This window comes from Chanodichthys erythropterus, chromosome 16 (assembly GCF_024489055.1).
Source record: "Chanodichthys erythropterus isolate Z2021 chromosome 16, ASM2448905v1, whole genome shotgun sequence".
NCBI lineage: Eukaryota > Metazoa > Chordata > Actinopteri > Cypriniformes > Xenocyprididae > Chanodichthys > Chanodichthys erythropterus.
In genome coordinates, this window is record NC_090236.1 from 22,644,244 (window position 1) to 22,658,629 (window position 14,386).

Below are 14,386 nucleotides of genomic sequence, written 5' to 3' on the forward strand. Positions count from 1 at the left end.
AAATTCAGCTTTGCCATCACAGGAAAAAAAAAAAAAAAAAAAAAAAAATTATTTACTGTATTTTTTTTTTACCAAATAAATGGAGCTGAACATGAGACTTCTTACCAACCCCAAACTTTTGAATAGTACTTTATATTACACTACATTAGTATGGTATCTTACATAATTTAATACTAATAATAAAATAAAATAAAATAAATATAATATAATATAATATAATATAATATAATATAATATAATATAATATAATATAATATAATATAATATAATATAATATAATATAATATAATATAATATAATATAATATAATATAATTTTGGTTAGTTTTCCTGGAAAGGCATTTAAAATGCATACAATTATTATATCTGTATAGATGACCTAAAAGCTAATAGAGATTGTCTACAAGTTGCAATACTCCAAATTTTTTTTCTTGAGGTCTTTAAGACAACATATTAATCAGTCTAAAAAGCACAAGCCTCATTTCCTGTTAAAGCATCGCTGCTTTTAGAGCACATTAGGATTTCCCTTTGGGATGTGATGGGGTCACGGCGATCCAAAATAAAAGCCAAATAGCGTGTTTGTTCAGCACCTCGCTCAATTCCGTTAGCAAGCTCACTAAATATTCGGGGTGCGACGCTCCTTGTTTGTGGGGAAAACAAGGCGACTAGGTAATTAGCACATCAGCTGGATGGCACAACACCGGTAATTACGGCACTGTAGCACCTGCACTCCCGAGCGCGCTCTTCCAGCAGGTAAAGCTGTCGTGCACACACACACACACACACACACACACACACACACACACACACACACACACACACACACACACACACACACACACACACACACACACACACACACACACACACACACACACACACACACACACACACACACACACACACACAGAGACGCAGAACATCTGTCAGTGAAAACCCATCCTCAGACACATGGACACAAATCCCCAACCAAAATGGGAGAGCCAACTGCACGGGAAATTTCACATCTCACTGCACTCAATTTGTAAGGTTCTGAGCACAGTTTTCTAGCTTTCATAATGCCTGAAGAGCTCAAATGAGGCTGACACCAGAGAGGCGGGCCGCACCGAAGGGTCTTCAGCATACGCCACTTAACAGAGCCAGGCGTACAGCATCGCTAATCACTAGAGCGCTGGACATGTAGCCCCTCGCCTCTTTTGTACGTACAGTAAGTCTCAGCATGCTTCAATTATTCAGTTTAGAGTTAATACATATACACTAGAGGCTAAAAGGATCCATTTATAGTGGGTTCAGAATGAAATGCGAAGATAAAAATAACAGAAAATGTCCATTTTGCTCTGAGAGAGAGCTTGTATGTGTGTTAGAGATATATTTTGTACATTAGCGAGTAAGGAGGAAAGGGGGGGGGGGGGGACAACAGTTCGGTGGAGGGAAATGTCAGCTTTGAAGACGAGAACATTTCTATTTCGGCAGCCGCCAGGCTGGCATTTCCTTTACAATGGGCCATTCAGGGCTCAGGTGAGACAGCAGAAAGGCTGACTGCACACGCTCAGTCTGAGTGACCTTCAGGAGGAGGTGAAGGATCAACATGAACAGCACGGCAAAAAAAAAAAAACATCTCCAAAAATAAAACATCACGATCACAACAGCAAGCATGCACCACTGTAACGACGAAAACCCAATGGACTAGAGCTTTTCAAGGACAGCAGGATGTGAGGGTGAACTACTGTCAGTCTTTATTCAGAAAGGCAATTACAGCCAACATCTTGTTTTGGATGAACTGAACTGATAGTCATTCAAAACAACATGAAAATGAACAGTAACATGTGCGGCCACACCTGTAAACCCTGCAGCCTGTGAAGAGTGAGACAGATGACACTTCTGAAATGAAAACTATGACAGAAAGACACCTGGCCATGATCTGAAGGTACCTACCTCTCCTGTTTGCTGCGTTTGTACGAAGCGGAGAAAGGAAGAGACATGTGATTAGTTGCTGTCAGACACCTAGAGACCCAAGTGAGCTGTGCGGCTAACCATGGTTTCAAAAATGTCTTTCAGAAATCTGACTTTGTGTTTGAAGATGGTGATTTAAAAAGAGAAACGTTATTTGATTAAGTACTTATATGAAATGACTGACACACCCCCAGCCTTTGCTTCAGCTCACAAATATTAAGTAGGTAATATTTAAAGGGATAGTTCAACACTCACTAGCCCTCAAGTTGTTCCAAACCAAAAATTATATTTTAAATGTTGGTAACCAGATAGTTGACGGTAGCCTTTGACTTCCATAGTATTTTTTTCCTATTATGGAAGTCAGTGGCTACCGTCAACTGTTTGATTAACAACATTTTTAAAAATACCTTCTTTTGTGTTTAACAGAAGAAAGAAACTCATACAGGTTTGGAACAACTTGAGGATGAGTAAGTATGACAAAATTTTAATTTTTTGGTGAACTATCCCTTTAATATTAGGGAACTACCTGTAGGTAATTCTAACTACCTCTTCTGCCCATATCCAGGGGTATAATACAAAATGTGTAGAAAACCATGTCAAAAATGGTCTTTTTCATCTTGTTTATATGACATTACATATTATCAACAGCTTCAATTGATTTACAGTAACAATCATGTATCGGTACCATATCGACCAATATTAAACTTTTTTAAATTATTTGTTGTTGTGTTAAAAACCTGGACAAAAACCTTGTCCTTTTCATCTTGTTCTTATAACACAATGTATTATCACCTGCTTCAATTTATATACAAACACATAATCATGTGCATAATGCATAATATATCGGAACCATATCAGTTATCGGCCAATATTAGTTTTTTCGGTAACACTTTATTTTACAGTGCCGTATTTACCCGTTACTCATGTACTTACAACAGTAATAACAGTAAATTATGCATAATTATAAGTAACTAACCCTAAACCAAACCCTAATTGTAACTCTATAGTAAGTACATGTATTAAATCAATAGTACTCAGTATTTATTTGAGTAATTACAATGTAACTACGGAACTGTAAAATAAAGTAATCGTTTTTTTATTATTAATTTTTAGTGTTATTTATTATTGTGCTGAAAACCTTTTGTTTTTCATCTTGATCATGACGTATTATCCACTGCTTCTATTTAAAAAAAAAACAAAAAAACAAAAACTGCATATTCTTAGGGAGGCAAAACATATCAGTACCATATCAGTAATCGGATGATATTACAGATTTACGTCTATTTAAAATCTAATTTTACATTTAGATGACCTTCATTGTCATCTAATGCTCATACGAATAATTTAAAAACACTGTTAAATGTGACCTTCCGCAAATCTCAAAATAGATTTACATTAGTCCACAAAACAATTGATTTTAGGTTTTAATGTTTTTTAATTTATTTAGACAAAATATTGTAAAATTTTAATATGATCCATTGATCAGTTATCGGCCACAACATGTGCTTATCGGTATCAGTTAAAATTATAATATTGTGCATTCCTACATAATTAAATTCTTTTCTTACTTTTCAAGTACATTTCCTGTCCAACTATACAAAAAAATTCTTAAATCCAGATGCTTTTAATAGATAAGTAAAATGATGTAAGATATTTTTTCTTGGTTTCTGAAAAAAAAAAAAAAAAAAAAAAAAGTGAGTTTTTGCTTAAAACAAGCAAAATGATCTGCCAATGGGGTAAGAAAAATAATCTTGTGTCTGTTTGGGACAGAAACAAGGAAAAAGATTTAAAACAGACACAAAATTTTTTTTCTTACCCCATTGGCAGATAATTTAGCTTGTTTTAAGCAAAAACTTAATTCATTTAGATTTATTGTTTTCCAGAAAACAAGAAAAAAATAATGATCTGAAAAAAAATGTACTAATGTAAAAGCATCTGAATTTAAGAATTTTTAGATATTTAGACTGGAAACAAGACAAAAATACTAAAGAACAAGATTTTTGCAGTGTTGTGGCCTCCAGCGACAATATCACTGTCAGTGTGAACAAACGTATGAGAGAGAAATTTGAGGCCAGCAGTGAAAGAGACCAGATATCAGTCCTGAAGCATTACAATAGCAGAGCTACTCGCTGGACTATCTGGCTCACAGCGGTGGGCAGTGCAAGATGACAGCTTTTAGAATAGCATCAGCAGGGTGTGCCGGCACAGCCACATAACCGCTGGCCTACCGAGACCAAAAGCTGACGCTGCCGTTTCGCTGCTGCATCTTTGCTCGTGAATGGCCTCGATTTGATTCAGTGCAAAGCTAAAAGAGTCCTTGCGCCATCAGGGGGGCTGAAACGGTGGATTTGTGTCGAATGTGGAGAAAATCAGAGCAAAACAAACGCAAGGTTTGTTCTGAAGTAAGGGATTTTACTAAGACGGGCTAGAGGGAGTATTAGTCAGTACTGTATCAGCGTTGTGAATGGGACCACCGGGTCATGCCGCGAGCTACATGTCTGCCTTATTCGGCTGAGTCAAGATGTCATTATGAATAATGTCCTCCTTTTGTTCTCTCTGCGGGAAAGCTAGCTAAAATTAGCCACATCTTGTTCCATGTACAAAGCAGCCCTGAATTCAGAGTCACGCCGACGATGATGTGCAGGGGTGTATTTCATCTAAAATGAGACTTTCACAAAGGCTGATATTTTTTCCTGTCACATCTAGTGAACTTTGAGAGAGTTGCTCTCTTCATAACCCCATCAACAACAGTGAAAACTAGGGCTGTCAATTGACATAATATAGAAATAATTACATGGAATGGTGAATATTAAATCTAATTAATCACAACTAATTGAGAAAGACTTCAAATTAAGATAATTCAAACATTACATTCAAACAGAAATTGAAATATGGGATCTATCTTATCAGGAGGAACGAATATAAAGGTGCGGTCAACATTTACCGTTGTTCATTGAATGTTCACAGGCGAAATCCAGTGAACAGTGAACCTCTACTGATCGTCAGAAAGGAGTGATGGGAAACCTCTTCCTCACCTCTTGAAGAGCAGGATCGCAATAACTATGATGATGATGAGCACCACGGCGAGCACGGGGCCCATGACCCAAAGCATCTCAGGCTTTTCTATACTGCGCTGCACATGGTTTTCGTCCGACACCACGATGAGGTCCGAGTATGGGCTGGCTGAGAAGGTCCGCTACAGAGAGACAGAGAGAGAGAGAAAGTTTGTGTTAGTCCAGAGCAACAACATACACAATATGGCTGACCAGGAGCAAAAAAGAGCTTGTTTGGATATGATGCTTCACTTGAAATCAAAATTAATGTAGCTAAAGTTTCTGTGTCTTTGTCATGATATTTAGCAGACATCTTAGCTGTGCTAAGAACTTATAAACTGTTTCCTGTGGTCATCATTTATATTGACTATAAGAATGTTATATATTTTTTTATATTAGTTTATTTTTTAATGTTTTTGAAGGAAGTCTCTTATGCTGAAGGCTGCATTTATTTGATCAAAAATACAGTAAAATAATATGAAATGTTATTAAAATTTAAATGTGCAGTGTGTAAATTTTAGCGGCATCTAGCGGTGAGGTTGCAAATTGCTACGGTGGGCAACACAGGACAAAGATGTCGTTGTCCGAGACAGCAGAGAGAAGCCAGTAAAGCAAACGCACTCTGTAGAGCAGTTTGTCCGTTTAGGGCTACTGTAGAAACATGCCGACGCAAAATGGTGTCTAAACATGTAAGGGGACCCGTGGTGTTTATGTAGATAGAAACGGCTCATTCTAAGGTAATAAAAACAGTCGGTCCCACTTTATATTAAGTGACCTTAACTACTATGTACTTACATTTAAATTAATAATTTGATACAATGCACTTATTGTGTACATACATATTTTTACATTGTACTTATATTTTAAAAACACCTACATGTAATTACATCTGTAATTCATTTCTGTAATTACATTCATAATTACACTGTTGACCCATCCCTTACACCTTACCCCTACCCTTAGACCTACCCATACCACCAAAGCTTTCCCTAACCTTACCCACCTCAATAGCAGCAAAAGTGCTTTGCAATTCAATATGAACCCAATAAGTACACTGTACTTATGTCTTGATGTAAGTACATAGTAGTTAAGGCCACTATAAAGTGGGACCAAACAGTCCTTATACACCACTTAAAACATAGTTTCGTATATTATATTGCATTTCTGACAATAGGTCCTCCAAGAACTTACACATTGCACCTTTAAATAACAGTTTAATGTTTTGAATAGATTTTAATAAGTAACTGATTCTAGTGATAGCAAAGCTGAATTTTCAGCATCATTATTCCAGTCTTCAGTGTCTCATGATCCTTCAGAAATCCTTCAGAAATCATTCTAATGTACTGAATTGCTGCTCGTGAAACATTTAAAATAATCAGTTGAAAACAGTTGTGCTGTTTAATAATTGTGGAAACCGTAATGTTTTTTCAGGATTCTTTGATGAATAAAAAGAACAGAATTTATTTGAAATAGAAATCTTTTGTAACATTATACGTCTTTGTCACTTTTGACCAATTCAGTGCATCCTTGCTAAAAGTATCAAACCCCCCCCCTCCCCCTCCAAAACAAAAACTGACCCCGAACTTTTGAACATTAGTGTATATTATAATTCATTTTTATTTCTGATTCATATCAATTTTGAAATTCCCTCCTATTTTCAGGTTTTCTAGGAATGTATGTTCACTGTTCAACTTAAATTACTAAAATGGCAAAAGCAAATTTAAAATAGTTAAATAGCATTCAAATAAAAAGCAAAACTAAAATAACCTACAACAGGCCCTGCACACACACATCATCACATCTGTCTCCATGTCAGACCAGGTTCCCTTAACAAAGCTCCTTTTAACCCCTGCCATACACACATTAACCCTGGATTAGCATAGGTCACACCTCTGAGTAAATGTGACTATATACAGGAAGATGTGAACAAGAAAAGAGGAATTTGTGTGAGAAGAACACACACACACAGAGAGAGAGAGAGAGGACACCCCCCCTCTCTCTCCCTCTCTGTGGCTTTGATAAATGGAAGCTGAGGAGAGGAATCATATCCTCTTCATTAGTGCTCAAACCATGGTGATAGTGAGCTGGCTGGAGGCAGGGAGGGAGTGACAGGAAGAAAAAAGAGCCAGCGTGAGGGGACATAAATGAGATATCTGCTGTGCCCTCTTCCATGCACGCGCCATGGGACAGGTTCGAATTTTGCCTCACAATCTGCCTGTGTTAAAAGAAAAAAAAAAAAAATTGGGGGGAAAAAAGGAAAAGAAAGAACAAAGAAAGGAATTTGAGGAAAGATGGATCTGCCACTATCACTCCCTTATTCTGTGTTAGGAGAGGCCATCCATATGGACACTATTTCCCTGAAGGCCAAACCCCCATAGCTTTCTTCTCTTTATCTCCCTTCCTTCCACTTCACCCCATCATACAGAGTGGGGCACCATAATCCGGATCACTTGCTCAGCTCAGTTTGCCTCGTCTAAGAGTGCACAGATATTAATTGAAGAGATAAGCAGGATATTAGCTGGAGGAGAGTCATGAAGTCATGAAGACGTTGTGTTATCGCACTACTCATATGACAATCTCACTGTTAACATGATCCTTTATGTGAAGGCGGGCGGTTGTGTGTGTGCGTAATGTACTGGAAATATACATTTCACTGCATAATTGTGGCTTTTCTTTAGCAAAGACCTGGAAAAACCATATCATTGGCTTAAGGCCCCGATATACTTCAAGCAAAATCGAAAAACGAACTGGTGTGACATCATTTAGAACAAAATCAGGCCAAAACGAAGTTCATTTTGTGTTAGTTATGGGAGTTCGAAACAGCTTACCAAAGCAAACTTTCTGAACTGCCCTGGCTGGTAAACACCTTTGAACTACCATTGGTCCATGGCGATTATGTAATAGGTAGGTGCGCTCTGAGGCTCCGCCTACTTTGATGTGGAAATCTTCTCTGGTTAATTTCTTCTGTTCAGTTCCTTAAAGTCGGACGTCCACAAGTTGTAATACTAATTGAAAGAGACAATGACACTGTTTTTTCTTGTTTAATACTGTAAAGCTGCTTGCTTTTAACTCTTTCCCCGGCAAACACAGTTTTTATGAGAAAATGCTTTCTGCCAAACAGAATTTTCCGGGTTTCCATGTTTTCACTGTTACACACTTGGGGAGCTATTAAGGCCAGTTCACACAGCACAGACAAACACCAACAAACACGTTTGTTGGGTTTTGTCTGATCAGTGTGTTACCCCTGATGGCGTCTGTTGGAGTTTGTTTTCACCTGACTGACCATGTTCAATCAGTGTTTGTTGGGGTCTGTTGGGGCAGTGTGAACATGACAGTTATTCTTCATAAAATTCTAAATCCAACTGCCAACTTGTTCATTGGTGTTTGTTGGCGTTTATCTGTGCGGTGTTAATTGGCCTTTACGCATCTTCTGAATGAGTACAGAATCTCCCGAAAGAAAGCACAGACGAGGACCACAAAACCAGTCATAAGGGTCAATTTTTTGAAATTGAGATTTATACATCGTCTGAAACCTGAATAAATAAGCTTTCGATTGATGTATGGTTGTTATCGTTTTGTCAGGATAGGACAATATTTGGCCAATATACAACTATTTGAAAATCTGGAATCTGAAGGTGAAAAAAAAAAAAAAAAAAAAAAAAAAAAAAATCTAAATATTGAGAAAATCGCCTTTAAAGTTGTCCAAATGAAGTCCTTAGCAATGCATATCCACTCACAAAAATACATTTTTTATATATCTGCGGTAGGAAATTCACAATATCCTTATCATTTTGACCCATAAAATGTATGTACCCGTGCGACTTATGACTGGTTTTGTGGTCCAGGGTCACACACGATCCAGATGTAGCGTTTGATAAAAACGTGATTTTCTAAGCCTTTAAAGTAGAGGTTCTGTTCTTTATTTTCATGTATTGCATGTTCAGATACTGGAGTGCTGAATTGCAGAGCTCGTGTAAACATCCACAATTACTATGATCAGATGCTTTCTTAACTACCGTTTTCTCACTGCTGTCATTTTTGTTTTGTTTAATTTGTTATTGAAAGGAAAGCGTGCAGCACATAGGTACATAATCATCTAAACGCCGCTCTCAGCAGCATGGATGTTCGCAGTATACCACAGTTTACCGCTATTTCGAACTACTTTTTACTCCAAAGTAAAGAAATTTGCCATGAGTTGGGCCTTTAAGCTCAAGCTAGTTGTTGGAACCAGTTTCTCTCAGTTTAAAAGTTGGCTACTTGCTTTAACTGACTTGATGTACCAGGCTAACTTGCTGATCATCCCATCTAAACCAACTTGGACCAGTTGGTTCCCAGTTCAATTCCCTATCACACACTGATTTTCATGGTCAGTTAGGACAGAAATTTAGATTAATATGCAAGATATCTAAATAAATAAGTAAATCACGGAAAACAAAGCCATTTTCTATACAAACAAGAAACAAGTATTTTTTGTAATATATACTTTTGGTTCAGCTTCTGTATTCTGCGTTTCTCTCAAAGCTCTGCATTGCAGGACTGTGAAAATTGTTGGTTCCTTTATGATAAATTGCTTGTGATTTCCCTCATTTGTGAGTCCCTTTGTATAAAAGCTTCTGCTGAATGATGAAATATAAATGTTAAATGTACAATTATCCACATTACTGTACTAAACTAATGAGAATGACATTTTTCAAATTACAGTAATGAAAATTTGAACATAAATGCTAATCTTAATAGTCCTAAAAATAGGCCTCTTTTTTGTATAATAAAATATGAGTCAGACATTTCTTTGTGAGATTTTCCCATCAAAGGGATTCAAAAATCAATTTTTTTGGGTTGTAAACCACAGTGCAATGCGTTTTCTACAGATGCTTTAGAGCTGAATAAAACGACAGCACTCTGCTTCCTCTGGCACTTTAACACAATTTGAGTACGACGTGTTAAAGGCAGTTAACGTCACTAATGTGTTTAGCATTTCCTACAGACAAGGAGGAAAAAAACACAAGGAAGCTGAATACTAACTAACGCAAAATCCATTGAGCGGATAAGGATGGGCTTGTGTCCTCAGGCAGAAGAGGAGCGGTAAACGACATCATCTCAGCACTGGGGTCTCAGTGTGGGCATTCTGCTAATGTAAACACTTTATCTGGCAGAAACAGCTCGGCCGCCACAGGCCCTCCTTCCTAACTTTACCAGCCAGCTGACGCTCTTTCTCTCCCTCGGTTACACTTTTTTCTTGTGGTTCTTTCTTTAAAAGCTCACTGCTTTCTAATGTTCTTTTTCCTCTGGACTGCTGGACAGCTGTAACAGCTCTCTTCTTTTCAAACCTGTCGAAGTGCTGTCTCTCGCTCTCATTTATAACATCTTAAGCCTGCTTCTCCGCACTTGCTTAAACAGATTCTGTTTACACACTCTATCTTTCATCCGATTTCACACTACTCTGGGCTTGTTTATGTGCCTCAAGTGATGCTTGTACACAAAGACATTCTGTCTCTCTCCATGGACATGGAGACACTGTGTCTTACTGGTCCTCACGATGAATTGAAATGCTCATGGGTGTCTTTAGTGATTCTCTACTTGTAAAAAAGCTAAAAAAAATGCAACAAAACCATTGCTGAAACTAACTAAACCTAAAGTGAATTAAAAGTAAATTTTATTCACAAGGTAATGATTTCATTCATTCTGATTAATTTTTAATATTGATTCTTTTGGGTATGGGAATTATTGATTCATTTGGTCACAAAGTCAACAGGCCTCTTTCAAGTATTACATAATAATCTGTTCACTACAGTGCATATTTTTATCCATTTCAGGTTAACATATAAAGCTAACATTCAATGCTGAAGAAGAGACAACGACAAATATTTCACTAAATTTAGATCACACTGAAAACTGTTCAACTATCATGCTCAATGAATAAAGTTAGTTTATTATTTAGTCTCACATGCTAAATGTTGAGGGTTGGAGAAATAGTATTATATTATTAAGCATTAAAAATATAAGTATTAAAAAAGGACAAAAATAAGCTTTATTTTTTAAAACATATTTATTTTAAATATATAGTATATAATTGACTGTTCGCAAAGACCCGCCCACTTTAGTTACTGTTGCTATGTCCGACAAGCAATGGCGTTCTCGAGCAGTGAAAAATAGGCCACATCACGGAGCAAAGAGGACACTGACAACACGTCAACAGACAAGAGAGAGCAGGATACTTCTGATATGAAACATATTTCAAATATTGTAATTTTTAATAAAGTTTAAACAATAAATACCGTTGTGTCGTGACAGATCGCTGCAGAGCCTCAGTTCAAGCAGCTGAAACGATCACTTCTTCCTAGTCGTTAATTTATAGCATCAAATAAACATGAAAGAACATTTAAAGGAATGTTGTAATGTTGTTTCAACCGTGGAAAGATGTCAGTACACACCATTTTTCAAGTTCGAGTCCACCAACGTTAATCCATTAACTCCCCTGAATGCTTTGTCGGACATAACAGCGGATTCGGCGTTATGATAGATGATGATTAGATCGCCTGTCAATTAAACTCTATGTCTAATGCTAATTCTTTTAAAATATAATTAGTGTATTTAATTGTGTTGATTAATTTAACATTTATTTGATATTGTTAAATTAACATTAATAGTATTATTAAATAGTCACATTTTATTGTTGAAAAATAATTTTAAATGTTTTTTTCCCAGTCCTATTGATTGTATAGTTCTTTTAATATATATTTTTTATTTCTTAAAGTATATTTAATTTAATTTTGTTTATTTATTAATTTCACACTGTTTTAAGGTTATATTTAATAATAATTATTTTTTTGCGGTTGGTAGCATTTTATTTTGTGAATTATTGGAAAATAATTATTTTATACCCAGTCCTAGACTATAATTTCAATCCCAGCTCCACACTGTTTCTTCGCAGCTTTTCAACGTGATTGTGTTTCTGTCTCGAGCTCCAGGCTTCATATGTTCTAAAGGCCCCTTTACTTGAGCTCAGCTCATTTCAGAGCTGTTCATTCATTTCCTATGACAGCTCCGCTGCAGGAGAGCTCCTGGAGAGCCAGATCCGAAGGGCACAGCAGCATTAGATGTGGAGCATTGGACATTTCTCTGAGATATCATTCTTTAGCCATGGACAAATGGCTAGGCTTGTTCTTTTGAACCTTACACACTCATCTAATCGCACACTTATCTAAACATTCTCAAATAATCTGTGGGCTTGTTTAATCTTTATTAGTTAAAGAGGCTTCCAAGTGCAGTTTCTGTGAATCAGGAACGTCTTGTGGAAGTCCGAGTGAACGAGGCAGGACGGAAAGGTTTACCGGGGTAAAAAAAGGAGGGGCAGAAAGGCCTTTGAAGTGCTGAGTGAGGAAGTTGTCCTCTTCTTCTCATAAAGCATGGCGGACAGATTAATGCCTAAGCTTTAGGGATACTTAAGAGTCAGCTTCAAGGGAATCAGGACAAGCCTCCGTGCTCCCAAAGCCCTGCCACGCAAATCCATTCTTCTGCTCTTTCCACAGAGCCGAGATGGAGGAGCTCAAAGTGCCAAACACTGCTGACGCTATCATAAGAGGAAATTATGAATATTTATCCAACTGGTCCTCTGGAGGTCTGGGCAATAAGTTTCAGCGATGATTACTTTCAGGGCTCTAAAGGGTGCAGAGTTCGATTCTTTGATTTGTTTGAGAAGCAGACGGAAAAACGCGAGAGGGGCTGAGAGAACCGGCGAGGCATTTAAGCTAATGCTTGTTCGACAAACAAAGCTTATTGAGCTTTGCTGCTTATTAGGACAAAGCTTTGGCAAGACTGACAAAATAACTGCTTGTGTATCTGCAACTCACACTGAAATTTTCAAAGGACTTTGATAAAAGACTGCAAACATACAAACGGATGTGGGTTCCCATATAGTGTAGTTCAAAAAACAAATTATAATCTGTTATACCTGCTTCTCATTTGCAGTAACAGGGTATTGGTCCTTGAGTTCAGCCATGACAAAGCACTGGTAGTTTTGGTTGTTAGAAAGGGGACGGTTGTAGAAGCCATTGTACGTCTTCTCGTCGCCCAAGGTGAAGCTTTCTGGGAGGGTGAGCAGCTTTGCGGCGATGTATGACCTAACGTTGTCAGTGTGACGTCGTCTCCTGAGCAGAGCTCCCTCAGTAGACTCCAGGAGCTGAAGAAGAGATCAGACAGAGACGAATTAGTGTAAGACAACAGACATAAAAGCCAGGCTCTCAGTGTTGTGTGGAAAACTAATGCTAAGTCAGTCAATGCTTTAATCTCAATTGCCTGTGAATGTAAAAGCATGTAATATATATAAACTCTACAAATAATCGCTGTGGTCTATCATCTTTTAACCCAGTGGTTCTCAAATGTTTCCTGCCAGGCGCCTTTTTTGTAGAGAGGAATATTTTTTTTTCATGAGGAACCTTTTTTTTTTTTTTCCTCAGGATTCTTGGTGAATATACATGCTCCCACATAAAGACACTCTCAGACATGACCTTGATTGAAAAATTCTATAAGATTTATTTAAAATATTGTAATTAATACAGTACTACAACTTCAATGGACTTCTTTTTGTGTTTATGATGTAAACATCATGTATACACCTGACGCGACAAAAGACAATAGAACCCATTATAATCAGTGATGTTGTCTACGCTGAATGCAGTGCGGTGTGACAACAAATTCCCGACAGTAAACCGATGCCTTGTTCCATTTATGACATACTCCAAGCACTCGAGATACTTCTCATAGGAAGGACAAATGGATTCGCATCTGTCATTTTTTCGAGTCAAGTATAGACAGCTTCTAGCTGTTGTGGCACGGCACGATGCGTCAACAGTCGCATCCGGTGTAGACATGGTATAAGTGGCGTCTTAACTTGTATGGCTTCATATTGTCAGAAGCAAATATTTCGGCCCACGCAACACACTGTGGTCTCTCTTCATTATCCACCATTGTACTGGTAAATCTGAAGGGCGAGATATGCCTCGTCACATTTTCTTGTCTTTTCACCGCACCGCCGCAACAGCTTGAGGCTGTCTACTGGAAGCGAGAAAGCGAACGTCTGCAAATTCATTTGTAATTTGTGTCAGAGCGCTGAAGTACATCATAAATAGAAAGGGGCATCAGTTTATTGTTGGGGATTTGTTGTGTTGCACCACATCCAGTAGACCGAATCACTGATTATAATGGGTTCTAGACACGTTGTTTTGGTATTTGTGAATTTTAAGTAGATTCATCGTTTGCTTTACGTTTACCTGGCACTGTCAGTCCTTTCACAAAATTGTCCATGCTTAGGGCAAATCATTTTGAGGTAATAAAATATGTCATATAAATATTTTGTGTTCAATGATTTACTGTCCCTGTGTG

At 37.5% G+C, this 14,386-nt stretch overlaps 1 protein-coding gene across 10 annotated transcripts in view; it reads right to left on the reverse strand.

Annotated features, from left to right (window-relative positions):
• The window catches only part of ptprfb (protein tyrosine phosphatase receptor type Fb), a 233,258-nt gene that overhangs the window by 28,921 nt on the left and 189,951 nt on the right, over positions 1-14,386 (reverse strand). For all 10 annotated transcript variants that reach the window (XM_067363329.1, XM_067363330.1, XM_067363337.1 and 7 more), the window contains 2 exons: positions 12,957-13,184; positions 4,988-5,148 (listed from right to left, as the gene is read on the reverse strand). In XM_067363329.1, coding sequence (XP_067219430.1) covers positions 4,988-5,148; positions 12,957-13,184 — 389 coding nt within the window. The remainder of the gene's footprint in view (positions 1-4,987; positions 5,149-12,956; positions 13,185-14,386) is intronic.